This window comes from Aulostomus chinensis, chromosome 13 (assembly GCF_037954235.1).
Source record: "Aulostomus chinensis isolate RoL2024-O1b breed Wild chromosome 13, RoL_Achi_v1.0, whole genome shotgun sequence".
NCBI classification, from domain to species: domain Eukaryota; kingdom Metazoa; phylum Chordata; class Actinopteri; order Syngnathiformes; family Aulostomidae; genus Aulostomus; species Aulostomus chinensis.
The window spans coordinates 18993383-19020908 of NC_141332.1; the positions used below are offsets into that span (position 1 = coordinate 18993383).

At 40.5% G+C, this 27526-nt stretch overlaps 2 protein-coding genes across 5 annotated transcripts; one reads left to right on the forward strand and one right to left on the reverse strand.

The window, feature by feature from the left end:
• Positions 1-123: 123 nt before the first annotated feature.
• Positions 124-23663, forward strand: arhgef6 (Rac/Cdc42 guanine nucleotide exchange factor (GEF) 6). 4 transcript variants are annotated; one of them, XM_086221896.1, is made up of 22 exons: positions 124-540; positions 1600-1683; positions 3457-3541; positions 6656-6777; positions 7121-7325; positions 8392-8444; positions 8831-8925; positions 9155-9250; positions 9777-9899; positions 11594-11732; positions 11856-11915; positions 13343-13489; positions 14511-14597; positions 14952-15033; positions 15479-15594; positions 15742-15921; positions 17009-17029; positions 18840-18936; positions 19392-19478; positions 19576-19675; positions 19874-19928; positions 21193-23663. In XM_086221896.1, the coding sequence occupies exons 1-22, from the start codon at positions 376-378 to the stop codon at positions 21313-21315; spliced, it is 2322 nt and encodes a 773-aa protein (XP_086078022.1). In that variant the 5' UTR covers positions 124-375; the 3' UTR covers positions 21316-23663. The 4 variants fall into 4 exon arrangements, with proteins under 4 accessions (XP_086078022.1, XP_086078023.1, XP_086078024.1 ...); XM_086221897.1 differs by having other exon boundaries at positions 19579-19675; XM_086221898.1 differs by lacking the exon at positions 17009-17029.
• On the reverse strand, positions 23636-27433 carry cd40lg (CD40 ligand). Its single transcript, XM_086221901.1, has 4 exons — positions 27080-27433; positions 26461-26491; positions 26212-26364; positions 23636-26123 (listed from the first exon to the last, which is right to left on the reverse strand). Exons 1-4 carry the CDS (start codon positions 27278-27280, stop codon positions 25747-25749), a joined length of 762 nt encoding a protein of 253 aa, XP_086078027.1. The 5' UTR covers positions 27281-27433; the 3' UTR covers positions 23636-25746.
• Between the last annotated feature and the right edge of the window lie 93 nt (positions 27434-27526).

Here is a 27526-nt window from a genome sequence, read left to right on the forward strand (position 1 = left end):
ACAATACATTTGCACCAGGCCAAGTTCATCTGCCAGCAGAAGAAATTACAGTGATGACGAAAGAGTTTTCCATGTGTCCTCCTGGGAAACGTGCTGATGCACACGATTTCCTGGTCCAGGCTGCAACCGAACATGTAATGCAATATGAGAAATGCCCTCTGCCAGCATGTGGCTACTCGCAGGGGGAAGATAACTTATTTCTATTGTTGAGGTGCCTATTTGCCAGTAGGGGTGATCATCAGTTCGTCGCCCTTCCTCAACTGCCTCTTCTTTAACTTGTAGCACAAGTGCGGATGTGAGTTGCATATTGATACGGATCAGACTGCCAGATATTTTAGCAATGCGTGCTTAAGCAATTATCTTATTTTTGGAGCCATGAATCCAGAGGAGCAGACGGTAACATGGTTAATATCGTTAGGAGTGCTCAGCTCCCCGAAAAAGAATGTTGCTGACCCAGAAGAGTTTTTGAAAACATCGCTGAAGGATGGGGTTGTCCTGTGCAAGCTCACGGAGCGGCTTATACCTGGCTTCACCCCTAAGGTGAGTTGTAGATTGAAGATATCTTAAGTCAACAAATGTGGAAATGATCGACGGAACAGAAGGGAGGGGTTTAATGAAATCGATACGGACAGCAACTTGTGTAGGCCGTTTATTTCCGCAGCGCGGAAGTTAGCAGTTGTTTTTTTCTGCAGTAAGTTAACATTAGCCTCTAATGTGAAATAGCTCGGACTGAAGGGTCTGATAAACTTTTCAGACGTTAGATTTTAGTATATAGTTTCCTGTAAAGCGACGAAAATGTTCCGCATTCTTGACATGAGTGTTTTCGGTGTGAACACCCACCAAAACAGGACCCATTTCCGTTGCACGAGCGCGTCAACGACTGAACCGAGACCGTAGATGCGTGCCGGTTGGAGGGGGGGTTTCCACACGGCCTTATGTTTACAATAAGCTTTTATTACAGGATAAGCATGTTCAGCGTGAATAACGATTGCTTAGATGTTGCGATGACAAAGTTGATAAGTTGCATTTCGTCACTTCCTCTTGAAAGGTTCGTCTCTTCCCGGTTTGACCTCCCTTTGTAAAGCTTGCAAAGTGGGCGTCAAAGCAGTGGAGAGTAACGTTAGCTCCAATAGCACCGGAAGTAGTAAGTTCTTATTTGTGTGATTTTCTTTTGGTCTGAAAATTTGTTATATATGTGTAGCTGTCGTAGATTGCTCTTGAAAAGTACGGGCCCTCATGGAAGTTCAATTTTTTAAAAAATCCGAAAGTTTAATTTTGGAATATTCAGACGCTAGTTTTTAATAAGGGTTTTATTTTGAAAGTGTTTAAACTCACCGGATGTTCACGTTGCAATTTGCTCACTTGATGCTTCAGTTTTGTTAATGGTTATGAAGGCATGAAGGAGACGTAGAAAGATTCCACAGTTGTGTTTTAAAGTCTTGTTCCGCTTATCGCATTTGTATCTGCTCAACAACTAGGCTTTGCGCGTTTTCTCGTGTAGCTAAAATGGCTATAGCTTTGGACCGGGACGCTTGAGAAGTGCTTGTGTCAGATGTCTATCTCTGTGTTTATTTATTTATTTTCTGTGTTTGGGCTCAGTATTGCCAGGACCCGAGGACTGAAGCCGACTGTATTTCCAACATTAGAGAGTTTTTAAAAGGATGCTCGTCCTTGAAAGTGGAGGTAAGTTGTTTTCGTGTGTGTTGTCAAGTTGTATGTAGCTACAAACGGAATATGTGTCGGTATGAGCTGACCTTTCTCCATCATTATCTCCTTATCTAGCCCTCTTAGCCCACTGCAGTTTACAAAGAGGACTTAAACACACTCTTGCTTGTGTTGTGACCTGCTTATCCTGCTGGTGTAGATTGTCAGACGTCCATGTGGAGAGTGAGCCACATAAACAGGCATGCCGTCAGTCATTGACCAGTCAGGAGGAGCAGGACGGCTGGCCTCTATGACCACTGCCTCTGTTTTTAAATGGCTATCAGCACATTGTTTTCTTCTCTGCCTCTCTCAAACTGCATTGACATTCATGCTTGTTTGGTTTTTGCAGGTTAAAAACTCTTCCTTGACTGCCTGTATTTACTGATGATGAAAATAATTCACAGATGTTGGGAGTCTCCTCCATCTCATTTGCCACACTGGACAGCAGATTCGTTCTCAATCTTTATAAATAATCTTTTCTGGTCATGAATCACATCAGTTGGTTTCTTTAAACAGCTAATTGACTCAGCAAGCCTGGCTCGCTGCAGAGTCAAGTGGTTCAGTACCTCTGCCCAGCTGCCTTGTTATGTCTGGGAGGTCCTCTTTGCTTTTATCCACCAACCCCGCTTTAGCCCATAATTAGACCTTTCTGTAGCCAGCCAGTAGCTCATGGGCAGCCAGGGGATGTCTGTGGTGCTACAGTGAGCCCTGCCCATCTTTTGGTCAGTGATGTGATCATGTTTAAGGAACTTTTTCTCTCTCTCTTTTTTTGTGCCATAGCAAATACAGCCTGTTTATCCTGTGACTGCACAAAGAGACCAGTCATAATGCTTTCACTTCTGCACAGAGAAGCAGAAAGCAGAAGCACCAGTAACTACACAAGACCATCTTTTTTGGCTGTTATGAATCACATGATAAAATGTATTTGTTCAGGTTATATTCTGTCATTTAGTATAACATGTATTCATAACATCTTTGACATTAATTACCTGAAGGGAATGTTTCATTATTATTGAAACATTATTATTTACTGATGCAAATGTTTGTTTGTTTGGTATTCTGCTTAGGAAACCAAAATGATGATGCACAGAGCTGAGATTGTCCTCTAGCTACGTTTAATATGATGAAATCAAGCTGAGTAAATCTTGGTGTCCCCCCTAGGAATTGGATGAAGGCTGATCTTGTACCTAGAGATGTGATTGCTTTAACTCAGAGCGAGAGCCCATAACCACGGCTGCACCGCTCAAACTCTATATTTAAGATGTTTTATTTAAAATGTGAAACCGTATCTGCTGAAGGAAAGAAGATAGGCATCTGAGACAGAGCAAGCAACGTGTGCACGAGTGCGTGTATGCATCTGTGTTTATGCAAGTGCACAGTGAATTGTAAATGAGTCTGGCACTGTATGTTTTATTACAAAACCACTAAGTCACGAAATATGGGTCATGCTTAACATGTCAGTTTTTATCTCTGTCAGTTTGTGAGAGGCTTATTGAAATCCTGTGAGAATTTCATTGTCTGTGTGTGTCCTGTGTTCTATTATTTGTGTGTGTGTGTGTGTGTGTGTGTGTGTGTGTGTGTGTGAGAGAGAGTGTGCGCGCGCTCACAATATCAATTGAGTGTCAATCTGTCCAATCAGTATAAATATTTCCAACTTTGACTTCTCGCGTCATTAACATCTGCTGCTTTCCTGCTTGTATGATCAGATTGTTTGGGGCTTTTTCTTCTGACAAGTGTCTTGTCCTCTTCTAGGGGTTTGAACCAGAGTGGTTATACACTGGTGAGAATTTCTGCAAGGTCTTGACCACTTTGCTGGCAGTCAACTTTGCCACACAAGGTAAGACAGTTGTGCCGATTGTCTCTGAAAGCTTCGTCTCTCGCTGGTGAGCAACTGCTCGATAACTGCTGCAACTAACCTCCTCGACTAATCTATTTGTCAAGTGCTCTGTAAAATTCAAAGAAAAGTTACTGACTTTACGGTAAATTTTGTTTTCAAAATGCTTTGTTTCATCTGTCCAAAAGTTGAGAATGAAAATAAACACATGGAAAGCTGGAACATTGTAATTTTTTTGTGCAGAAATTACAAAATAAGCTAGTTTCAATATGATTTTCTGAAGGATTTATGAATTAATTGCTTCTGGATAGTATTGCATGATTTTTTTTTTAAATACCAGATTCATATTATTTCTATAGTTGTGTCCAGAAATAATCACTTATTGTCAGAAAAAGAGAACTTGATTGCAGTGAAAGAGCATGTGTGTAAACTTTCCATAAAGGGAGCTTTAATACTGAGAACACAGTCCGTGAAGCTACATATCGGGTCTGGTGTGTGTGTGTACCACAAAGAACATTGCTTGTGGTCTCAGTTGCTGTGTTTTTGTTTCACCCGTGGAGCATTTTTAAATTATGATTGGTTGCGATATCCAATGGCAGCTGGCATGGCAGTGTGTGTTTGTGTCACGCTGGGTGCCATATTTACTCATGTGTGTCCATAGCTTGATACACCCAGACTAATATCCTGCTTTGTGGATATTTTGTGCTTTCAAATTAAACATAATGCGTGTAGTACTTCTGGAAACAGCCTCTACTCAAGTGCATGTAAGGATGGAAAATGAAATAGTTTGCAGTGCAGCAACCCTAAAGCACTTCAGGGTTATTTGTTTTACTGGAGAATCTTGTATTATTTTTTTCTGAAGAAGTTTTCACAGAGCTGCCTGGAAGCCACCAGCATTCAGAATGATTTAGTCAGCAGTCTCAAGACCATTCGTCTGCCTTTGCATGTCCCTGAATGCTCAAAAACAGATGTATGTTTAAAGCTATTTGAGAACATTTATTTCTAATGTTCCTCAACGTTATTGTTATAGAGGGACTTGCCTGTTCCTGTTTTTCTATAATCTCTAAATGGCTTGTCTTAGTTAGACTCAAAATAATGTATTTATTGTCAAAAATATTAGAGGCACATTTATTATGTGTCTGTAAACCACATATTTGCACCTATGCTCTGTTATTTACACCACTGTCCTTGTGGCTGTCGTTCCTAATTAGCGGAGCTACAGCAAACACATGGCTAGTCTTCATAAAAGGGCCGTGTGTTACCGCAAACTGCTTGACAGGTAACATTAAACTCCCCTTAAAAGAAGAAAAAGGAAAGGAGAATGACACCTTGGGGTTTCAAAATAAATGTTTGTGTTCTGACACATAAAATAAGTGAAATTAGTCTCTGTCAGTGGTGCGTCTGCTCAGCTACACGGCAGCATTGTCCACTCAACGTTATTTTGCACTTTTCCAGTCTGTATGAAAGCCTTCCACCTGCTGTGTCTTGGCAGCACTGGTTTTTCATTGATGAATCACTGGTCCACCTGAGCAAGGAGTCATAGACCATCTCCTGCGGGATTTGAGGCTTGTATTAGCATTTTTTTTCACACATTTTTGGAGAAAAAACATAGACATTAGTAAATGAGCTTATTGTTTTGATTGAATAAAAGGGGAAGAGTTTTTCTGCAGTGTGAGATGTGGTCTTGTTTTTGTCAGTGCTGGGCTCTGCTCGTATGCAAATCATTTCTTGGCAGTCCTCATCTGCAGTCAGAAATGAACTTGATTTGAAGTGGATGAGTCACAAGTTAGCTGATATGATCAAAGGGGCCTCTGTGGTCTTTCTCGTGATCCTTGTGCCAGCGATGCTTTGGTCCCGCCTTTATTGTCTGCGAGTGGTTGCGCAGCATTTGTGTTTATACAGGGAAGGTGCATGTGGGATTGAGTTTCCTCACCTGCAGTGCATGTGGACTGTCCCACTACATACAGACCTCTTTCCATCATATCAGTTAGCCTGGAGTGTGATGCACCCTGGTGTCTCAGCATATGGAATCCATCTCCCGCCTGCTCTCCAGGCTTTCATTATCATAACATACATTCCAGATGATCTGCCCATGAAATGAGATCACACAAGTGTTGCCAAACACATTTCACTGCCTGTATATTCAAGGACACATGAGTAGGTTTTATAGTTCCCAAGGTCAACCCTTTAGGTTGCAGAGGCCAATTCTACACACTTTGAAATGCTTTTGTAATTTACTGCAGAATTGACCAGTGAACCTGGCTAACTTCCAGCTGGCACTCTATAGGTAGTCTTCAGAGAGGGCGTGTATGTCTCCTTGCAGGTTTGCCATGTGTCACTATCCAAGTGAGTTCTGGCAACCAAATTGATTCCTCTGTCAGTTCATCTCAAGGGCCGCAGTCACAGTGCAGGACAGCTGGCAGCTTCTGCCCCTGAATCAAGGTTCCTCCGCTAAAGTAGCTCAGAGATGACAACGTAGAGAGATCGGATGCTAGCCACATAAGTACACATGCACATACAGTCCTGGGAAAATCACTCGATAAGATGTTCAATAAAATATTGAGCATGTTTTTATTTGTATTTCATCAGCACAAGTGCATCAGTAAGAAGTGGGAGTTCATGACTTGTTGTGATGCATTGATATCGGATTTGTTGCGGATATCTGATTTGCATTTTGTAACTGATGTGACCATAATGTCTGTATCATCTATACAAAAACAAGTTTATATGATATTTACTTATTGAACATATGAGAAAAAACACATGAACACATTGCAAATTTGGATAAAAAAGTTTTTCTGTATTGCAAAACATTACGAAAGACTATAAATGATCAATTCATGCATTTTTTCCTCATCATAAACCAATGATGAGCATAGAAGAGACTGACCATACAAGAATAACATGGAGTCTTGCAGTAGTAAATATGTACATACAAGTTCTGTAGCATAATCACGTGAATTATCTTCTGCCTCGAAAGTATGTGCACCTGCGTCACTTGAGCTCTTCATCTGTGTTTAGACATGTTTCCAAGAGGATATTAACATGTTTTTCTGAGGAGACCAGAAGTTATAACCAAAATAATTGAGGCCCCATATTCCCTCTGTGCATCCGTAGACACTGCTGTCGAGAGGTCATGTCCACAGACCAGTGTCCCCTCTCCTAGCCAGGCGACGTCCACGCACACTGCTTCCTCTGCCAAATCCAAAGGCTCTCTGCGGAGACAATCCAAATCAGTGGTATGGGGTCTTCTCTCTCTTTTTTCTCCATGTAAACACATTGATATACTGTGTTCTACTCTATTTACAAGACTGAATATATTCCAACTCCAAATGCAACAGTAGTTACATTGAAGTGTTCTGATCATTTTGTGGGGTTTTACACAAGAGGACTGAACAATACATCCCTCTGCACAAAGTACAGTATATTATGTAGAACAGTTATTGCTGTTTCACTTGTTTCTGTCTTGGTGCTCCTACAAGGTTTAAGCCAACTATCAGTGAAAAATGTGCCGGTCGGAGATGTGCTGGTCAGGGACGAGGTTAATTTTTCTCTCTCCTGAAAAAAAAAACGTTCTAACAGGAGATGTCTGAGAACGGGGGAGGTGGACAGCTGATGGTGAAGGCCCGCTTCAACTTCAAGCAGAACAACGAGGATGAGCTGTCCTTCAGTAAAGGCGAAGTTATCCTTGTGACACGGCAGGAAGAGGGAGGCTGGTGGGAGGGAACACTCAATGGCAAGACTGGTTGGTTCCCCAGCAACTATGTCCGTGAGGTCAAAACCTGCGGTGAGTCCTGCTGCATGATCATTAATCTCATATCATAAACTCCCCCTTCTCATAAACTGTAAACAATTATATTTTTGTGAAATTAAACTTGTGAAAAGTGGAATCATGATGCTTTTGTAAAGGTGCTATCTCTTGAAAAATTGTTCAAGAAAAGGTCTCTCATGGATTGTAGTTTACATTGCCCGAATTAAAATAATTTAGAGTAAGAGCTCTTTCACTCCCGAGTCCTTTGGTCTGAATTCTTTGACTTTTCACTTTGATGTCAACCACAATTACAGGTGTTAGAGGGATGGTACACTCAAAATATGACAATTCACTCCTTGTCCCTTCACCCCCTTGCTGACGGAATGTCGGATGAATTTTTTAGTCTGCAAAACACTGCAGGAGTTTCAGTTAAAAACTTCCAACCGAAACCCAAACAGTGTTTTGTGGACTAAAAAAATGGCACCCAACATTCCATCAGCATGGCAGTGAGTCATGATGGGCGCAGTTTCATTTTTGCCCGAACTATCCTTTCAACTTCAGACCAAGCAGTTGAACTCTGCTCCTCCTTCAAGGTCAGGACCCAGTGAGTTTCCAAGGTAACAGTGGTCCAGTTCAATCAAAATATTTGCTGCGGTCTAAACCAAATGACGAGTTTGTAAACTTGGAGCATTTCCCCCATGGTACCACTCATTTTCATATATACAGAAAATGAATTAGATGTGTAACTGCAATCCATGTGAGAACTTGGAACTCATTTGTCAGGTGCGTCTGGGACATGAGGAGGAAAGTAAAACCAGGATGAAGGTCCTGTGTTCAGGCTAGTGCATATTCTACTGCTTCCTAGTGTAAATTGATAGAAAAGGTCAGAGGGGTGTGTATAAACTCTGTCCCAACACGAAGAGAAGATGGTGATAATTAATTACACCAAAACATGAAAAAGAACAGGTAAGATTTGGGTGTAGGTAATCAGTCCAACAGTTGGTAATTATCCTAGTCCCTTCTGTCTGGTTTGTCTTTTTGCTCTTTGACCGGTAATAATTAGAGCTAGAAAACCAACTGTACTGATTTCTCCTCACCGCAGAAAAACCAGTGTCTCCTAAAGGAACTCAGCTGACCAAGAACTACTACAGTGTGGTGAGTAGAAGTATTGAAGGATACTTAAAGATGGATAGTATTTATTAATATTCATGTTTGTATGAGCATGTTATTTCTCCATTGATGTAATTTTATGCGAGAGTTGGTCAAACAATGGACACCTGCTTGGCACTGAGAGTTCATGGTCGTAGGAGAGAGTGTGAACACAGTACATTTGAAATCCAGTTATTTGTCGTAGTAGAAAGTAGTAGTAGAATTGGCTGAAAAATCTGTCAAATGGACTGCTACTGAAACAAGAGTTTAGAATATTTTGTCATATATTTCTTGTTTTTTAACCTAGACAAATAAGTAGTAGTATTAAATGATGATAGGATGATATTGGGTTTCCCTGGAATCTGACTGCTCTGCTCATGTTGTTCCTGCAGGTGGTTCAGGACATCCTGGAACATGAGCGAGAGTTTGTCAAAGACCTACAGACCGTTCTGAGTTGTTACCTCCGACCCCTGCAATCCAGCGACAAGTAAGAGCACTAAAGCATCTCTTCTCGGGCAGGAAGAATTAGGAGAACAATAGAAATCTGTGGCCCCTAATCCAGAATGTTGAATGTCTTAATTACTGCTAAATTACGCATGACACATAATTTTTTTGGAAATACATAATTTTTTATAACTGTAGATAACTGTTATCTCAAACGTCTCTGGCAAAGATTGATGGCAATACTTGGTTTTTGTCTCATGTTGATGAAATAGGCTGAGCAGTGCGGACAGCACCACCTTGTGTGGAAACCTGGAGGAGATTCTTTCCTTCCAGCAGAGTCTGTGTGTCTCTTTGGAGGAATGTACAAAGTAAGTTACTCTGGATTTGGTCATAAGTATTCATAACATTGTCTTCATTTATGGAAATGGTTTCATTTTAGAACAGTGTGTATGCTCTGGAAGATGTGAGCAAGTAACAAATAACGTTTCTATCCTTCAGGGTAAAATTGTTGCAAAGACTTGAGAACAGGAAATCAGTATACAATGAACATCCATCTTGTTGTTGTTGTCTTTTTTTTGAAAGATCAAGTTTTGTGCACATTGATCGATAAACTATTAATTGCAATTCATGGATTGTTGAAGAAACTCAGTAACTTCTTAAGAATCACAAGGGGAGGAAGATCTGTTTGCGCTTTCATTAACATTTATTTAATTACATGAATCGTTATGAAACATTCATCTGCAGTGTCATTATCTCTTGGTATGTATGTTTCTAGTTCTATATATCATTACTAAAAACTGCTCCTACTTTTTTATTTCCCGTGTGTCTATTTTTGCTCCCCAGCGCTTACTTCTCTCTCTCACCATCTCTCTGACCTTGCCTTCGTTTTTGCAGAGTCCCGGAGGGCCAGCAGCGAGTGGCGGGCTGCTATATAAATGTGATGTGTCAGATCAAGACTCTGTACCTGGGTTACTGCTCCAGCCACCCGTCAGCTGTCTGCATCCTCACTGATCACAGGTCAGCAACTGCACACACACACACACACACACACACACACACACACACACACATACATACCAGCAACAAAAAGTCTTAATTATTAATCTGAGAGGTATTTTGGGGGAATCGTGCAACCTCATGTTGTTGTTGTTGTTGTTGTTGTTGTTGTTACAAGATAACTTTCAGTGATCAATCCCACATTTTCAGCCTTAGGCTTAAATTCAACTTTAATTTGCCTCCTGACAGTAAAAAGAATGGTCTAGTAGCCTTGGTAATAAGGTTTTTCTTAACACAACCAACACCCTCTGACATATATTCCAGTGGTTTTTGACAAGGGCTCAGAAGATGAAATAGTGGTCATGTGACAATGTCTGGGGAAGGTAAAGGGAAAAACTATCATGTCTCACTGATTTGTTTTGTTATTGTGAAAGACTGTAGTTTTACCTCAGTTTAAACTCTCTGAAGCCCCCCACACTCTTGAACCCTTTTATTGTCCGTGTGTTGTGTGCTACGAGGGCATATCTGCACTGCACCAAGCAGAGCACACCATAGGGGTCACGCTTGCACCCGACTGTGCAAGTGGAAAAATGTTGACCTTTGGCACGGCACACTTTGCCTGTGTTGTACGGGGTTGAGTCTGTAAATTGATTGAATTGCTCACAACTCAGGCTGCGGAGTAATAGGGGGTCAAAAACCAGCTTAAGCAAGCCCAGGCTATCCTAACCTACCCATTTTGTCAGTGTTTACACCAGTGAAAGGTTATTTTTGTTGTCATTATTGCTGTTTTTTCTCCTTTGGGATTACACGATACAGTATTGTTTGCAGTTGATGAGCTGTTGTTCAGCTTTTAGCCACAAGGTGGCAGGATTCCCATTGGAAATCCTCGCAGCCACTGTTAAAATATATCAGAGCTGTCCTCATTGCGTTTGTCAGGTCCTCCAGAGGAGATTGAACAGTATTGTGCCACATAGTGTAGGAGTGGCTGTGTTGAGTGCTACTGTTGACAGGATGTATTGAGACTTGTGGTTATGTTGACATATAAGCAGAGCAGTTTCTCACAGTAAGCACATTTCAGTATCAAAAGTCTTTCTGTGACATTCGCGTTAACCAGTAGTGGGTAATGTGTTGCTACAGGACATTGTATGGTTTCTTCAGTTCATTGAAACCACTGCACCTGCAGCAGCAGTTCCAAAGTACTTTACATCATTCTGCTTCTAATTTACCTTAAAACAGGAGTTTTATAATGGTATGGTGAAGTGTTATTTTATTTGATGATTTCACTGTTGGTTTTTTTTTTAGTTCCGTTTTCAGTTGGAAAAATAAAGTCTCATTACCTCACCACCTGTCTTTTAACGGTTCAAATCTGTGTATTCCAGTTGGAGCATAAAGAGAATTTATTTGCAGAGATAGGGCTCTACAAACTTAGTGTTGCCAGAGTGTAACACTTTGCATTCTATTTCATTGTGGTGCTTCTCTGTAGTACAAAAATAGTTTGTATAGCAACGGATACTTCAAATATATGATGATACAAAATACAAGCTGTAGCAAAATTGATATGACAAATGCACAAATGCCGGCCAATGCAAAGTACCAGTGGGTCTGTAGTCCAAGTCATATATAAGCAAATATTCACTCCATGTGGTTTGTTCCTGTAGAAATAATTCTCAATATGTATGTGTGTGTGTTGGAACTTGGTTGTATGTGTTCAACAGCGAGGAACTGGACAAATTCATGGAGAGCCAGGGAGCCAGTGCTCCAGGGATCCTGAGTCTTACCACCAGTCTCAGTAAGCCCTTCATGAGGCTGGACAAGTACCCCACCCTGCTGCAAGAGCTGGAGAGACATGTGGAGGTGCATGAGAAAGTGTCTAAATATAAACTTATAGAAATAGAATGAGTTATACCTACGCTGCTGTTGTTTTCTCTGATTAAACATAGTAATACACAGTGGATGTGTTTTACTATCTTGCCACAGGAAGCCCATCCAGACTTCGCTGACATTGTAAAGGCAACAGCAGCATTTAGGAGCTTAGTGGTAAGTGAGCGCGCGTGTGTGTGTGTGTGTGTGTGTGTGTGTGTTTGTGTGTGTGTGTGTGTGTTCTTGTACTTGCTACATATTGAGGACTAGAATACTTATTTAACCAACAGAGTGAGGACATTTTAGCCGGTCCTCACATCTTCAAAGGGCCGTTTGAAGGTCAAGACTTGGTTTTAGGGTCGAGGTCCAGGTTAGGTTAGGGTCAAGGTTAGGGTCAGGCAGTCAGTGGAGTTGGTTGGTTGAGGGGCTAGGGAATGTATTACGTCAATAAAAGATATAAGTACAGGGGTGTGTGTGTGTGCGCATGCGCATGTGCATGTGCAACCTGCAGGAGGACCTGTGTGACTGCAATCTTAAACTACATCGAAACAATATCAGCCTGTTAACAACAAGGTATTAGGCTTCCTCATTTTATTAGCACAGCCCGCGAGTTTAACAGCCTTTGAGTATCTCCAGGCTATTCTCAATAATTGGATTGTGAAACCAAAAGGTTTAAGACACTGTTACAGATGTGTGAAAGATGAAAATCTGCCAATAAAATTTGGTTAGCCAATGCAAGGTTTTGTTGGTTTGACAAATCAAGGGTTGTTGGAAAGAATGAAAGTGTGTGAGCTTTTCTCTGCTGCGTGTCTAATCACCATGTTGTTCCTACAGTGGGTGTGAGCTGAAATGACAATTTAGCTGAGATGGATAAGAAACAAGACTCATTTTCCACTGTAAAGCTCAGAGCTCCTAGTAAGAATAGCTGAGGTGACTCACATGTATGTGTGTCTTCAGCAGGGCTGAAAAGGAAAGAGAGGAAAAAACACATCACATAGGACTTAGTGTGTAATTTGCAAGTCTGTCTCTCTGTGATGTGACTGTGTGGTTAGATGAGAATACAGAGGAAATGCTCCTTTCATCTCTGCACGTCCTACACACTTTTTTATATAAATTGAAATATGTTGTATGGTCATTTTACGGTCTGCACAGGGAGAAACCCCACCCAGCACCTGAAAATTTACTACTTACGTTGCAGGTGACTCATTAGATTTCTTACAAAGACTGGAATTAAACCGCAGACATTTTAAATCCTGAAGTCAAATAATTTTGTGAGAGTTGATGTCACTTTTTTTTTTTTTTTAAGTTCTAGAGTTTGGAATTAAAAAAAACAGATCTTCGTCACAGTATTAAGCTTCTAATGCATGTTGTGTTCATCATTTTCATTGAAAATCAAATAAAAATAATTATGGTGTGATAATCATGGAAAAATGTATCTAAGAAAGAAGTTTTCTTATGGCTGTTAAATGTGTTGTATAGTTTAAGTTTTTCTTTTTTTAATCAGTTTGATGCATAGTCAGCCTTTGAAAGTCATCGTTCCTGTGATTCAAAAATTGCAGAAGGCCAAATTGCAATTTTAATTAAAATTGTGTGCGTGTGTTTAGACGCAGTGCCAGGACCTGAGGAAGCGTAAGAACCTAGAGCTGCAGATCTTATCAGAACCAGTGCGTGGCTGGGATGGAGACAGCATGAAGAGCCTGGGTCACGTGGCCTACATGTCCCATGTCCATGTGAAAAATGGGCCCAGTGAGGTGAGAGAGCAGCTGTGTAATGTTTCAGCGTGTTCTACCTCCACAATCACTCAACCAGTGTGTTATTGTTTAACTTGTCTGTATCTTTGTGGTAAAATACAACCTGTTTTGGAGCAGTTTAAGTTTCTCCTGAAAGTGTCAAAACAGGAACCCTACGTAGGTCTTATGGAGACTGAGAAGACGCTTGATGGTTACTGTGTAGGGGTCGACTTTTAGTTGGTGGTTGGAAGAAATTTGAGCTTATACATATTTGAATTCACTCAGTTTTCATCGATGCCAGCCACTTTCCAACCACCACAGCAGTCTCACTGTAATTTGTTTTGCAACTTACCCTTCATGTCAGTTCATCTAATTTTCCACTCATATACCAGGCAAAGGCTTTGCCAGTTCAGTATCTACTCGGTAACAAGTCCCAGTGGTAGCTGGCAGTGTTGGTTCCCGGCTGTCATCGGACACTGGAGACTGCTGCTGGAGACAGTGATATACATTTTTGGTTTGTGGTGTCAAATTTGAAGTACCAAAAAAAAAAAGATAATCAAGTTCCCCTCTTGAATTTAACTCGTTGTGTCATGTCTTTTTGTTTAGTTATATCATATGAAAGAAGATAAATTTGCCTAGAATCTCTTTAAAAATGAGTTAAAAATCGTATTTGTGATCGTCGCACAAAACGTTGAAAGACTAATTTAACATTTTCTCTGCTATATGGGATGTATTTCACATTAATCTATGAAAACTGTCTAAAACGTGCACTATTTGGCAACAAAAGTGTGGATTTTTTTTTAAAATTTATCCTCCCTAAAATATAATGTACTGGCATGTCTCATGCTGCACCCCACCTCCAAGTTTTGTTAAAATAGGCCCAGTTGTTTTTACGTAATCCTGCTGACAGTCATTCAAATGGCGCTGACATCACAACCCCCTGGGGTTGGAGGAAACAAGTCTTCAACTAAACACACTGTATTGTCCCTCAACGTCCAAATAGAACACTTAGGAATCCAGACTTTTCTTTTTTCTTTTCCAGGAAAAAGAGGAGCGCTACCTAATGCTTTTCCCTAACCTCTTAGTCATGCTCTCCACCAGTCCCCGGATGAGTGGGTTTATTTATCAGGTGAGCTACCACACTTCAAGCCTGTCCTCTAGATCTGTTCCGTTATGGTTCGAGTTCACCTGTGCCACAAAGGAACTGCACCAGTCTGGGTTTTATCAGCCCAAGTGTGTTCTGTGTGCTCTGTTTAATTTGTGGTACTCTCAGATTTTAAAAGCATCGTTGTATTCAGGTAACAGAAGAAATCTCAAATATCTGCATGGCTAGACATCACTGGTGGCTAAAAAGAGGAAATACATATATTTCAAGATGTATTTTAATCTTCTGTTAATAAATCCCTTGCCCCTTTTTTTGTTAAAGGTGATAAAATCCCTTACATGAAGTATCTTGTGATTTCTCCGTGTTCCTACCATTCAGGGAAGACTGCCTTTGACAGGCACAACGGTAACAAGACATGCAGAAGACACGGACAGCGCGCAGTATGCCTTTGACATCACAGGTTTGCGTCTGAGTCTTAAGAACAAATGATGACACACTATATCACATTAGGGATAAACTGTGTCTTAAAGTTGTTGCCTAGTCAAACTAATGTAATATTGAGGCAGCCTTTCTCCCTGCAGTGTCTGCACACTGGGTTATATCAGGGTTTGTCTACATGAAGAAGCCCTTTTGAGCAGACAACAACAACGTATTTACATTGCAGTTGGTTGCTTCACAAGTCTTAGATATGTATCTTGTTGTTTTGGGCACAAAACGTATTTAATTGTGTACTTGTTTCTCTCGCACACTATGAAATGCTAAATTAATGGAAACTAACTAACTTGAGGGATCTTCTCGCCCTTCTAAATGACAAACACATTCCCAGAACTGCTTTGACACCTTTAAGCCATGTTTGTCTTTCATTAGAGGAAGTGTGTGTTTGTGTGCGTGCTCTTGTTCTGCAGGGAGCATGATAGAACGTGTTACAGTGTTCTGCAGCAGCGCTGTGGAGCTACAGGAGTGGCTGGAGCACCTTCAGCCCTTTACCAAAGGAGGCAGCCCTGCAGGAACCATCTTAAAGGTTAAGACACATTCACACATTGTGCAAATATGTTTAGAATTCAAAACCAAAAGTAAACTCTGCAACATGCGTACAGTGAAAACCTAGAGGTGAAAGTGTTTGCCATATTTTGTCCCACGTTGTTTTTGTTTTTTTTTCCTGTCTCAGACTGTAGAAGGCAAGTCTCTGAGCATGGTCGGTACACCCACTCACTTGTCCCACCTTGGAAGCCTCAGCGCTGTCAGTCGTGGCCCCCTGGAACCCCCCAAAATCAGCAAACCGTGGTCCCTCAGCTGTCTGCGTCCCGCACCTCCCCTCAAACCCTCTGCTGCACTAGGCTACAAAGAGGTAGGAGATTGAAAAAAATTCACACAACCTTGATGTGCATATAGAGCAGTCAGGCGGGGCATTGTCAAAAAACACAAGACTTCTCCATCCTCCTCAAGTCCCTTCTTGCCAAGAACTGCAATCTGCATGTAATCAGTGTGTTGGTACATCCATCAGCTCATGAATACACAGCCCATGTTACAGATCCCTCCCAAGACACATCATTTGAGGAAAGGAAGTGTGTTGGTGCCCAGAAAATAAATAACATGCTCATCTTCACAACAAATGACTGTGGCCATTATCTATGTGCTTTCGTGGGCGATACAACATATTCATGTGACGCACACATAAGACAGGCAAATAAAATGAGACTCAGAATAAACACGCAACCCGCCCCAAGAGGCTATTTTCAAAAGTCAAGAATATTTCCTTTGTTTGCATATTTGAGTTATGATAAGCTAAGAAAAATCAAACCACATAATTGGTCTTTCATTTTTGTTAAATGTGAATTTTGACTCTTATTCTGACTTTTCATCTTTGCACAGTTGTATCAGAATAGGCACCGTAATGAAAACTATTCCCAAAGGCATTTACAAGTCATGGAAATATATTTGTGAAAATAACACACATAAAACTCCCAAAGTCCATATGAAAGGTGGTGGAGTGAACCTGCTTGAGGATGAGAGTGGTGGTGCTCACTCTGGGGTTCAGGTTACTGGCCATCACACTGGTTGTGTTGATTATTCATAAAGTCTACAGACAGCACACCATTTAAGCACTTCTTTTGTCAACAAGTAAGCTGATAAAGATTGCTTATGTTTTGTTCTTTTAATTCCCAATAACAAAACTACTAGTTGTCCTGGAGCTGTCCTCTTCTCTTCCCTGCAGAGGCTGCATGCATCATCCCCTCAATGCATCCCCCATTTCTGTCACATCAGATGACTTTTTTTTTTTCAATTGTTTTTTTACACATCACCCTGTTCTGCAGTCACGTGGAATGGTGGTGTGAAAATGCTCACCACTAACTCTTCTATTACATTCTTCTCTCTCGTCGTAGTTTTTCATGCACATTTCCCCTTTCTCTCTTTCCCCATTCCGCCCTCTGTAGAGGATGTCTTATATCATGAAGGTAAGGTTAGATCTCAAGTCTGCTTCTCTCCATCTCTGTGGGTAAGAATGTGGGTTAGGGGGTTGGGATGGGGTTGCCTGTGTGTGTGTGTGTGTGTGTGTGTGTGTGTGTGTGTGTGTGTGTGTGTGTGTGTGTGTGTGTGTGTGCGTGTGCGTGTGCGCGTGTGTGTGTGTGGGCTTGCGCTCGCCCCAGTGTTGAGCTGGCATGCATTTGCTCCGTTTGCTACCCCCCCTCACTGTTATCTCAGTTTCCTGTGTATGTGGTGCCGCTCTGTTTTTTGTTGTTTTTTTTTATCACCAGTACTGACTCTAGATATCACTGCTGGCGTACAGCATCAATCTTCCAGATTCTAGTGAAGAGCCCTTATGATGAAACCGGATGCTATTTTTAGAAGTCTATACAATCACAGTCTACACTATCCAGAGTACATTCAGTACCCTCAGACTGCCGCCACAGGTTGAATGATATCTCTTTTTACATGCATAATGATATCTACTTGAATACGACCTTGTGTGGATTTCTTCCAGAGCTAAATAAATGCTAAAGATCCGTCTGTGTCAGCTGGATGTTAAACTCCCCTCAAAACGTATCCAGGCAATAATAAGAGTCATCCATCTTTTCCAGCTCCCAAGTGGCTGTAAAAGGTCAATTATGCAGGTTTAAAGTAAACATCACAAAATCTAGATGGACTACATAATGTTGTGCTGATGTGCTCTGAGCAGATGGCTGTTCGAACCACAGTTAGCATGTCACTGATTTCCCCAAACACCAACCCATAAGAGGAAAAACCTCTCAGGGAAATACCACATCATGGCCACAGTGTGTGAGTGTGCTTGGATAAAGGGAATTCTTGAGCTTTGAAGGTTCTCTGAGACTCCACATAGTCACTTTTTCCTCCTGATACTCGTGACAGTGAGCACGATTCGCAGTTGAAGTGGCTTTTAGGAGCCTGTGGCAGAATTTCCAGAAAAGCTACATCGATGGGTTTCCTTTTTCGTTTCTGATTGTGTGTTGAAGTAAGCGCCTCTATTTCCACCCAAGGATATGAGGCAGACAGCAACAGCAAGTAAATTCCTGCAAGATACTCTTAGGTAGAGCTGCACCATTTAAAAAAAAAAAAAAAAAAAAAAAAAAATCCCAACTAATAGTCATTCTTTTGCCTGATTATTGCAATACCATTTGTGATATTAAAGAGATTCATTTTTGAATCCTTTTTATTTTTCTTTGAAAATTCCAGTTAAAATCAATTTTGCACCACAGTATTTAATTTAATTTTTTTTGTTAAAGCAGCCATTAACAAATACTGCATCTTGTGATTTTTGATTACATTTTAAGTGACAGCTGTTCTGTGAGTCATTCTTCACACCTCAGCTTCAATGCGCTCAAGGGAAAGAAACACAGATTGAATCTATTCACAGTGTCAAACAAGTCAACCATTCATAAAATTACATTGTGGTTATCAAGTGTGGAAAGTAATATCTGCTTCCTTTCCCACAGCTTTTACAAGATGTGTTCCGTTTAAACTTCTACATTTTTCAGTCTGATTGGCGAGAAACCTTTAATGTAATAATTAGATTAGACAACGCCTTTGTCATCATTTTTCATGCATTCGTTGTGTTTGCTAGTCTGGTTTGGTCAGTTATCACCACCTGCTTGCTGCCTTGTGTGTTCTCGGAAATTTGTTGTTTGTTATATGTGTCCCTATAAGCTTGCATCCTGTTTGGTTTGGAGGCTTCGCTTTCCAGGTGTGTGTAGGAGTGTGTGCACGGAGAGAAAAAAAACAAACACATTTACCGTCTCACTCCTTCAGGACTCGAGCAAGAGCCCGAGGCCGATGAAGAAGTTCCTGCCTGGCAACAGGAAGAAAGAGAGGAAACCGTCTGATGACGAGATTCAAACCAGGAAAAGTAAGAGTTGGCTTGGTGTTAGCAGTGGGATCAGATCACCAGGGATCACTCCAAAACCTTTAATTTTTTTGATATTAAAACAAGAGTTCATATTACATCGACCCTGGTACACATCTGTGCTCTTCTATTACACTTCTAATTTTGTATTTAAAAAAAATAACAAGAATTAAAATTTTCTGCAAGTTCAGCTTTATAATAATAGAACAAAAAGTAACAATTTTCAATGTGTTTTCAAGGGTATCAATAGTCCTGACCTCAGGAGTCTGGCTCTTCGTTTAAATAATAATGCAGCAGTGGAGTGGAGGGCCTTCCTTTACCAGTATATATTTGTTCTTGATGACTCTGAAATTCACTTGTGCTTAGAAAAATCAAATGGATGTGATGCCACGGCCGTATTTGGTGGGTAAAACTGAAAGGTGTGAGGTTATTTCGGAGTTAATCACTGGTTTTGACAGGCACAGCTGCTCTTGAGGAGGACGCCCAGATCCTCAGGGTCATTGAGGCCTATTGCACAGGAGCCAGCCTGCATCAGACTACCACAGGTTTGATACCATCATGCATTTTATCTGCAACCACTCATAAAATCAAGATTCAAGCTTTCCTACTCGTGTGTGTGTGTGTGTGTGTGTGCGGATGCAGCAGTGCGTAAAGAGTGTGTGCCTCAGGTCCTTCTCCCAGAGGAGGAGAAGATCATCGTAGAGGAGATGAAGAGCAACGGGCAGACGGTTATTGAGGAGAAGTAAGCACATGATTGCTTGCTAACATGCAGGGCTTTGGCATAATTTGTAGTCGGATTACAAATTTGTGTGTAATTAGATTCAGAAATATAATATTGATTTTAATCATCATGTTAAGACCTTGAGTCCTTCCACAGAATGACCCTGACTTACAATCAAGCTCTTACATCAAGCTTCTTCATACCCCTATTGTCTTTCAGGAGCCTGGTGGATGCTGTGTACGCTTTAAAAGACGAGGTTCATGAACTGAAAAAGGTGATCGTCGCTTTAACGGACCGAATGTGCCCTGCTGAGTATTTGATCCTCTGCTACTAACACGCTAATGATTGTTTTCCATATGCAGTTGGAAACTTTCTTAGTCAAGCATGGTGGCACGAAGAAATTTTTAACCTGGTTCCGCAAATTTTCAGCGCAGCTCAATATTTAGGTCCAAAAAGGAAAAAAAAAATGAGAATCAGCTGCTAATTTTATTGTGGTTAGGACTACTTTTATCTTCAGAAAAAAATACAGCCTTTTTAATAATTTCCAGATGTTTTGGGATTTTTGGAAATCACCTTGCAATCCTCGACCCTATCCCATTTTAGGAACCCCTGTTTTTAACGCAAAGTAAAAGTGGAGATTATAGAAAGTTCATTAGCCATAGTAAAAATTAAATTGTGTATCTGATAATGTCCATTTATATGTGTTTTTTTCCCACATTAAGATGACATTTGCATTCAGGCAATTTTATGCGGCCTTATTCAGCAAAATTAAAAGATGTGCCATGTGGATGGTTCTGTTGCCACTCAAATGAAATTCCATTCAGAAAACACATTTACAAGTTGTTTGCTCGTCATCTCCAGGAAAGACTTGCCTAAGCTTGCAGACCTCACAGTCTAGTTATTTGGCATTGTTTCTATGTGTTTCCTGCAGTTTAATCACAGCGTAAGCTAAGTTGGCGGCAGCCGCTATTCGATCGCCGACCCTGGATGAGATGGCGATGAGGATCAGCCTGATTGCTTTATTTTTCAACTCTCTCTGGATGATGTCACAGACCCAGATATGACTGCGTTTAGTGTTCCAGCTGGACTTATGGTAGCATTACGGTTCTTGCATTCTCTTCCAGTTTTAAAGATCTGCATTAAACATCTCAAGCATTCATAAAAGATCACCAAAGATTTCACCTGTGGGTCCCATGACAGTCTGTCATTAACTGGCTGTCTGTGACATCATCAAGTGGGAGGACCTAAATACCTTCCTCTTCTCATTTGCTCTCGTTGGCTGAGGAAACCTCAGCTGTTCTGCTCCTGCAATAAATGTGCAGAAGCTACTAATAAGGCGCTCGCTAGCATGGCTAATGATACATAAAACACATCGAGGAATGAGCAGGGAAACATTTAGATATACTCATTTATTTCTGCTCTCTACTTCTTCGTCATGTCAGGCCAACATAGATGCTGATACCAATATTTATATCGGAGTTGGTGGCAACAGGAAGTTGCACCTGTTGAATCTTGTCCTTGCCGGCATGTTTTCACAGGAGAATAAGTGGATGAAGCAATTCCTGGAGGAGGAGCAGAAGTCACGGAAAGAGCTGGAGAGAGTGGTCAGAAAACTGGCCAAGCAGAAGAACGACTGTGCTTGGGATGACAGCGGCCACTGAACACGTTTGAGTGTGACTGGATGTGTGTGTGAGTACGGGATCCGCATGTGGAAGGGCAGTCTGTGTGTGTGTGTGTGTGTGTGTGTGTGTGTGTGTGTGCGTGTGTGCGTGTGTTTCTCCATCTATGTTGCATCTGCACATTTCAATCACACGTAGCAGAGTTGGACTCACTCCTGACGATGATGCTGAGTTTCTTGGCTTCAGGCGCTGGGGCTTTATTCGACACAAACAGATATTTCTCACAAGCTTCACTAGATTGGACTGCTTCCTCCCGAAGCGGCTACGCTTAACCAAGACTGATGAAACGGGATGTTTTCAAACACATTGCCTCTCGGTGACTGGCACTGTGAACACTTCAGAGAAAATAGAACAATTTTGGACAAGGAACAGACAAAAAAAACAAGTTCTCTGCTGCTTTTTAAGCAAGAAATGAAAAAAGAGAGTGAAGCCATCAGGCGTTCTCTTGCATGCACTTCTTTCCTCACAGGGACAGTTCTTCTCCTGACATCATTACTGTGGTTTTTTTTTTAATTATTATTATTATTATTATTATTATGGTCATTTTTTTTCAATTTCTTCACAAGGACCCCAGGTGGGGAAATTGATATTTAGCTCTCAAATGGATCTTTTTGTAACTTCCAAGACTTCATATGAGAAGTTTCCTAGTTTTTCTGTTGTGTTTTTTTTTTAGGTGACAGGTAACAGGTGAGCTCATGTTACATCCAACTGATGCAGCTTTTTTAATGTTTATTTAAAAGCTGCATGAATGTACAGTGTATCTACAGATTGAATTCTGCACAGATTGAATTCTGCATCAGCAATGTGATAATCAAGATATTGTGGTATATAATCCAAATCTATCAGGGATGCAGCTGTATAACACAACAGGAAATGGCTGAACTATATCATTTATTATACAGAGTACATAAAAGAATGACCTTAAGCTTCTTAATAAAGTATACTCAAGAAGCAATTTATTTGAACTTACTAGTTGCATAGTCTTGCTTTTTGGATTTTAAAAGATATTCTTTATTTATTGTTTATCGAAGCATTTAATTGAGGTGTTAGCCTTCTAGGTATTGCCTTTGTACTTGTCTGGAATTGTATTAAAACTACAGTGTAAACGCAGAGGAAGTACCCTTGCACTGGCAAAGGGGAATCGATTTTCTAATCACAAACAGGATAAATTAGTCAGAGTCTGACTTGAGAAGTTAGATTTTTTTGTTGTTGTTGTTTGTTTGTTTCCAGCATCGGGAGCTTGCAGAGTGAACAAAAATGGAGAGATTTATGTGTGTTTGTCCAGACTAAAGCTCCATGAGCTCAGTTGGTAAAAGTGCCTCCCGAAGGGGTTGATAAACTTATGAGTTTAAGACCAGACTGGAACTAAATGCATGCTTTTATATCGAAAGTGTCTCTAGTGGTAGCTGAATGAGTATATTGGGTCTTTGCGTGTTAGTCAAGGCTGCAACGGTACATTTCCTCACACGGTTGAGGGTTTTATGCCCTCGCTGCAATGCAGAGCAACAGTGGATGCTAATGAATGCAATAAGTGACTGCTTTATCAACAGACCTCTGGGTTGAGCATGCATCGTAGGCTAGGTGTGGAGAAATTGCAATAATAGTGACATTAATCCTGTTTATTATTAACCAAAACGAGTCCATTCATGTGGTTCAACTACTCTGAAGTTAGGCTCTTCTTTGTAATCTGTTCGCCTTGATTTAATCTAGACTCTTAATTTCAAAAATGTTTTCAATTTCAGTTTTCAGGTCCAAATATTCAACATGAATGACCCGGACTTATAATAAAAATAACAAGAAAATAATAATAATTATTGCAATATTGTACAATCGCGAGTGGGTAGCGATGTTTTCAGGTGCGTCCCCTCACAGCGAGGTCAGAGCCCTGTGTGAGGTACGAGACGGCGCTGGTACATCTGCAGCAGAGTTCTGATCAAGGACACTGCAGCAGGCTGAACGCTGGTCTCTGGTGCTGACCTGACATCATGACTCCCTCTCAGGGCTCTCATCAGCGGTACAGAGCCCCTACTTCCTGTATAGATGTGACTGTGTTTAAAATATTGAAATCAACACTGTTCTTTATTCCTGTACAACCGATTTCAAGTCCCTCACTTGAGCACTTACTGGTGGGAGGGAGTTGATTTCCGATTTCATCTTGTTTATCTGAGATCACATCTCCAGACCACTGTGTGTAATGTTGTTGTTTTTTTTGGTTTTTTTTGAAAGTTCTATGCAATTATTGTTGTTGCAAGTACTGTAATGCCCCCCCCCCCCCCCAGAAACTCTGTACTTTATGTTTGGTATGGCCATTCTTTTATTAAAAAAATAATAAGCGAATTATGGTGGTGACATCATTTACATGACAGCATTTAAAACTGGGAAAATTACACACAGCAAATGATTTAAAAAAATAAATGTAAGTAGATTTTACGTGTGTGTGTGCGTGTGTGTGTGTGTGTGACTGATCTGGAGTTGATATATTAAGAAACCCTTTGCATGATGGAAGGAATGACTAGAATAGATGACATCCTGTGAGAGTGTGTCGCCTCTGCATCTACACACAAACCTCTACTAGAGATTCACACTTTCCATGCAGTTTACCTCTGCTACTGCAGTGCCATGATACACTTCTGTTTTTTGTTTTTTTTTTAAATTTTACAATATGCAAGCAGATGCAGGCTGCAACAGTGGTTAAATGTGTTTTGTTATATCTGAACGCAGCAACTAATAGGTTTTTGCAGCAGGCAGATCTGACATTTGTCAAGACTTCAGTGATTCTAAAAGAAATCAATGTAAAATTAAAAATGTAGAATTGCAGCAACGGAAGCCCAGCTTTTGTCATCTTACATCGCATGGGACGTAAGAGTCATACCTTACCATCTACAGAGTTGTTGATTTTTCTTTTTTCATTTTGCTATAGACATACTGGTGATTTCTCAATGACCTCATCGCTGTGCCTCCTGCGAATTAAATAGGCTGTGTCCTTTTACTGGTTTCAAACACAAACGTGTGCGAGTCGTGTGAAAGTCAATCATTACCGCTTTTGGCCAGAGGGGCCACCAAAGTCAACACAAGCTGAACATTCTGAGTAGCTGCTTTAAAGTTCCCACACTTAAACTATCGCTGTGAGCTTTCACAACAAACCTGTTAAAGTCAAATAGGTCACATCAGTTTCCTTTTCATCAGTGGGCTAGTTTTTGTGAGATATTAATCAAATGGAAGATTTTAACGAGTTGGTTTTGGTACTTAACAGTCCACAGAGTGAATGTTAAGTTTACATTCATTTTTATCAGTTATCCTGTTATTTTAATAGTTGTATTTCAAAGTAAAGGGTGCTTGGAGACCGAATACCTCTGGCAGAACAACCTCGACCACATCAATGGAAAGAAAAGCTGTTTTCTTTTGAATTTGGTAAATGAGTTAATTGGCTTTTTTTTTCTACATTCATGCTACACCCAAGTAAATGTGGTGAATATCAGCTTGGTAGTTCTTACAAACAGCATAGAAAACATGACCTCCTTTGCAGGAGGAAGTAATGCACTGCATTTATCTGAGGTCAGAATCAAAATGTAACTGGCAGCAATGTGACATGTGAAGCTGCTGTGGGCCACTGGCACTGAGTTTACTTGCTTACACAACAAAAAAGTACATGTTTTTTGATAAAGGTTATTATTACTCACATTCCGGTCCCCATTCTGGGTTAGTAGAACTCATCGGGGTCTGTTTATTGTGGCTCAGCATCATGGGAAAAGGCATCTTTGCTATGTGGTTTTTCTTTTGTCCTAGAAATGTAAAACCATAGTGGTAGAGATGGAGGAAGACTTTAAATTCAGGTTTATGCTTTAGATACACCCCACTGAAAGGTTTGATCTTTGCTTGGTTTACGACTGGCTCTCCAGTAAACTACTGTTCATGTCAAAGACTTATCTGAGTATGTTTAATTTGCATTAGATATTTCACAGAAGTGAAAAACAATTCCATCCTTTGGCTCTGGCCAACAATTCAAAGATGAATTTCCCTTCCTGCCTGCTGGAACGTGCACACGTTATGACTGTGTATCTATCTATTATCTACTGACTTGGAATTTATTCCAGAATCAAGGAAGATGGCGGACTCATCCAGAAAAGAGAGATTAGGAATAAAAAAAAATTCATAATTTCAATTCTGTACAACCACAATAACAATAATAAATACAGGAAGAAAAAAAAAAACATTCATGACAGTACCGGGGAAGGTGCTTAAAATAGCAAAAGTGAATCTTATTCAATAAATTATGGTTTGGGAATGTCAGTCAAATTTACACAGAAAGATCCTAAACCATCAGTTTCATGATCAGTTCAGTCTATTGAAGTGTTCTTTATATCCATCCACATGTCAAACAGTTCCCAGCTTGCATGTGCTCAGTCTGGACTCCTACAGTTTGTACATCCCAAAGGTGGTCGCCTGCTCACTGTAGTCCACCAATGAGAGCTTTTGTACCCAGATGGCGAGCTGGTTTCCCTTATTCAGCGAGATCACCTCTCCCTCCGTGGTGGTGCACATCTGTGGGTTGGTTGCAGACTCGGCGTGGCTGTTGAGGCTGCAGTGGACGTGCATCACCGCCTTCTCCTTCCCTTTTTCATTCTCTCTCAGCTTTACCATCATGGCCAGCGGAGGCTGACCGTCCCCCTTTGAGAAGGTCACCCGGGAGGAGACAAAGTAGTCACCAGAGTGCAGCACGGTCAACCAGCTGTTGTGGTAGTAGTTGATGTTACTCAGTACTGAGCTGTCTATGTTCCACTTGAGGTAACCTGTTGGAAAGAGAGAGACGGAAATATTCAAACTTCTTCATATATTTTTGATGCATCTGCTGTAAACTTCCATTCAAAAATGTCTTACCTGCAGAATTCTGTAGTCGTGTGCTCTTGTCAACTATCATCCGTGCAAGAGTTTTGGATGAAGTTCCCTCTGTCTTTGATGACGACGACGATGATGAATTCTGGGAGTGCATTCGCTCGTCAATAATGCGTGCTAAGATTTTTTCCTGTTTTTCTGAAACAAGAACAAATGTTTGAAAAAAGAATTTCACATGAAATGGATATATAAATGCAAAGAATTACATACAAAAAAATTAAGAAATGAACATACCTTCTTTTCCCTCAGTTGATGGAAGCGTCATCTATAGGGATTTAATAAAAAAAAAAATCCCCAAAATAAAAATCATGCGTGTAAGTGACATGAATTATTATTTCCTTATTCATCATTTTAGATATATACATTCATTTGATCCCAGAATGTCCTATAAGATTGAGACACTGCTATTAAAAAAATATGTATGTGTACACATATGTGTATGTATATATATATATATATATATATATATATATGTTTGTTTGTGTGTACACATACACATATAGTGTGACTTGTTTATTTAGCATCATTTCCTCCTGCACTTCAAGCTTCGTGTGGTGTTCTGTTTTTACATTCAAAGCAGTAAATTTAACGTGCAAACCTCACTCAATAAGTAGCACCAATAAGTTAGACTTCATAATGCAGATAAAAATCATTGAACACCTAAAATCCAAACTGGTTTAATGTTTAATAAAATAAAAATAAATATATTTTTACGAAAGTTTTTGCCTACTCCAAAGTGCTTCATGATATATTTGAAAGCTTTTTGGTTTTTAATCATTAGCTGAAAGAACTTTTGTTATTTTTAACCTATTCAAACTAAAATGTTCATTGGAAAGAAGATGATTTCTTTTACCATTGCAGAAGTGTGGTACAATAAGAAGAATCCACCGACAGACAGCAATAAATGGAGCAACACCACACCAACCAAAAACTGAATGAGAGCCTTGCTGTGGCCCTGGGATGGAAGTGGAGGCTGGATGAAGACTGGATTAGACCTGTCCAGGCGTGGAGGCAGCGGCGGTGGAGCCACCCTGGTCTGGTAAGTGTTGATCATGGTGGAGGAGAATGAGGCGATGAAGGTGTCCCATGCACGACTGAGCTGTCATACTCTCAAGCAACTGGATTTATCTCTCGCTACTTCCTGAATCTCTTCAACCAATCTGCAACCTTTAGTGAGTTTGTTGTTTGAAAAAAAAAAAAAAAACAACAACTGGATTTCCTGTTCATCTCTTTGTGAACATGTACATCAATGGTCAGCATTTCACTATGCAGCCCAACACCTCACTTGTCCTGGTAACAG

Excerpts from the sequence above, each read along its gene's own strand:
- arhgef6 (XM_086221896.1), top strand. The coding sequence starts at position 376 with ATGAATCCAGAGGAGCAGACGGTAACATGGTTAATATCGTTAGGAGTG. Across the intron at positions 8,926-9,154 it reads CCCCTGCAATCCAGCGACAA|GCTGAGCAGTGCGGACAGCA; the intron begins GTAAGAGCACTA and ends TTGATGAAATAG. Across the intron at positions 17,030-18,839 it reads GGATGTCTTATATCATGAAG|GACTCGAGCAAGAGCCCGAG; the intron begins GTAAGGTTAGAT and ends TCACTCCTTCAG.
- cd40lg (XM_086221901.1), bottom strand. The coding sequence starts at position 27,280 with ATGATCAACACTTACCAGACCAGGGTGGCTCCACCGCCGCTGCCTCCA. Across the intron at positions 26,365-26,460 it reads ATCAACTGAGGGAAAAGAAG|AAAAACAGGAAAAAATCTTA; the intron begins GTATGTTCATTT and ends TTCTTGTTTCAG. Across the intron at positions 26,124-26,211 it reads ACGACTACAGAATTCTGCAG|GTTACCTCAAGTGGAACATA; the intron begins GTAAGACATTTT and ends TCTTTCCAACAG.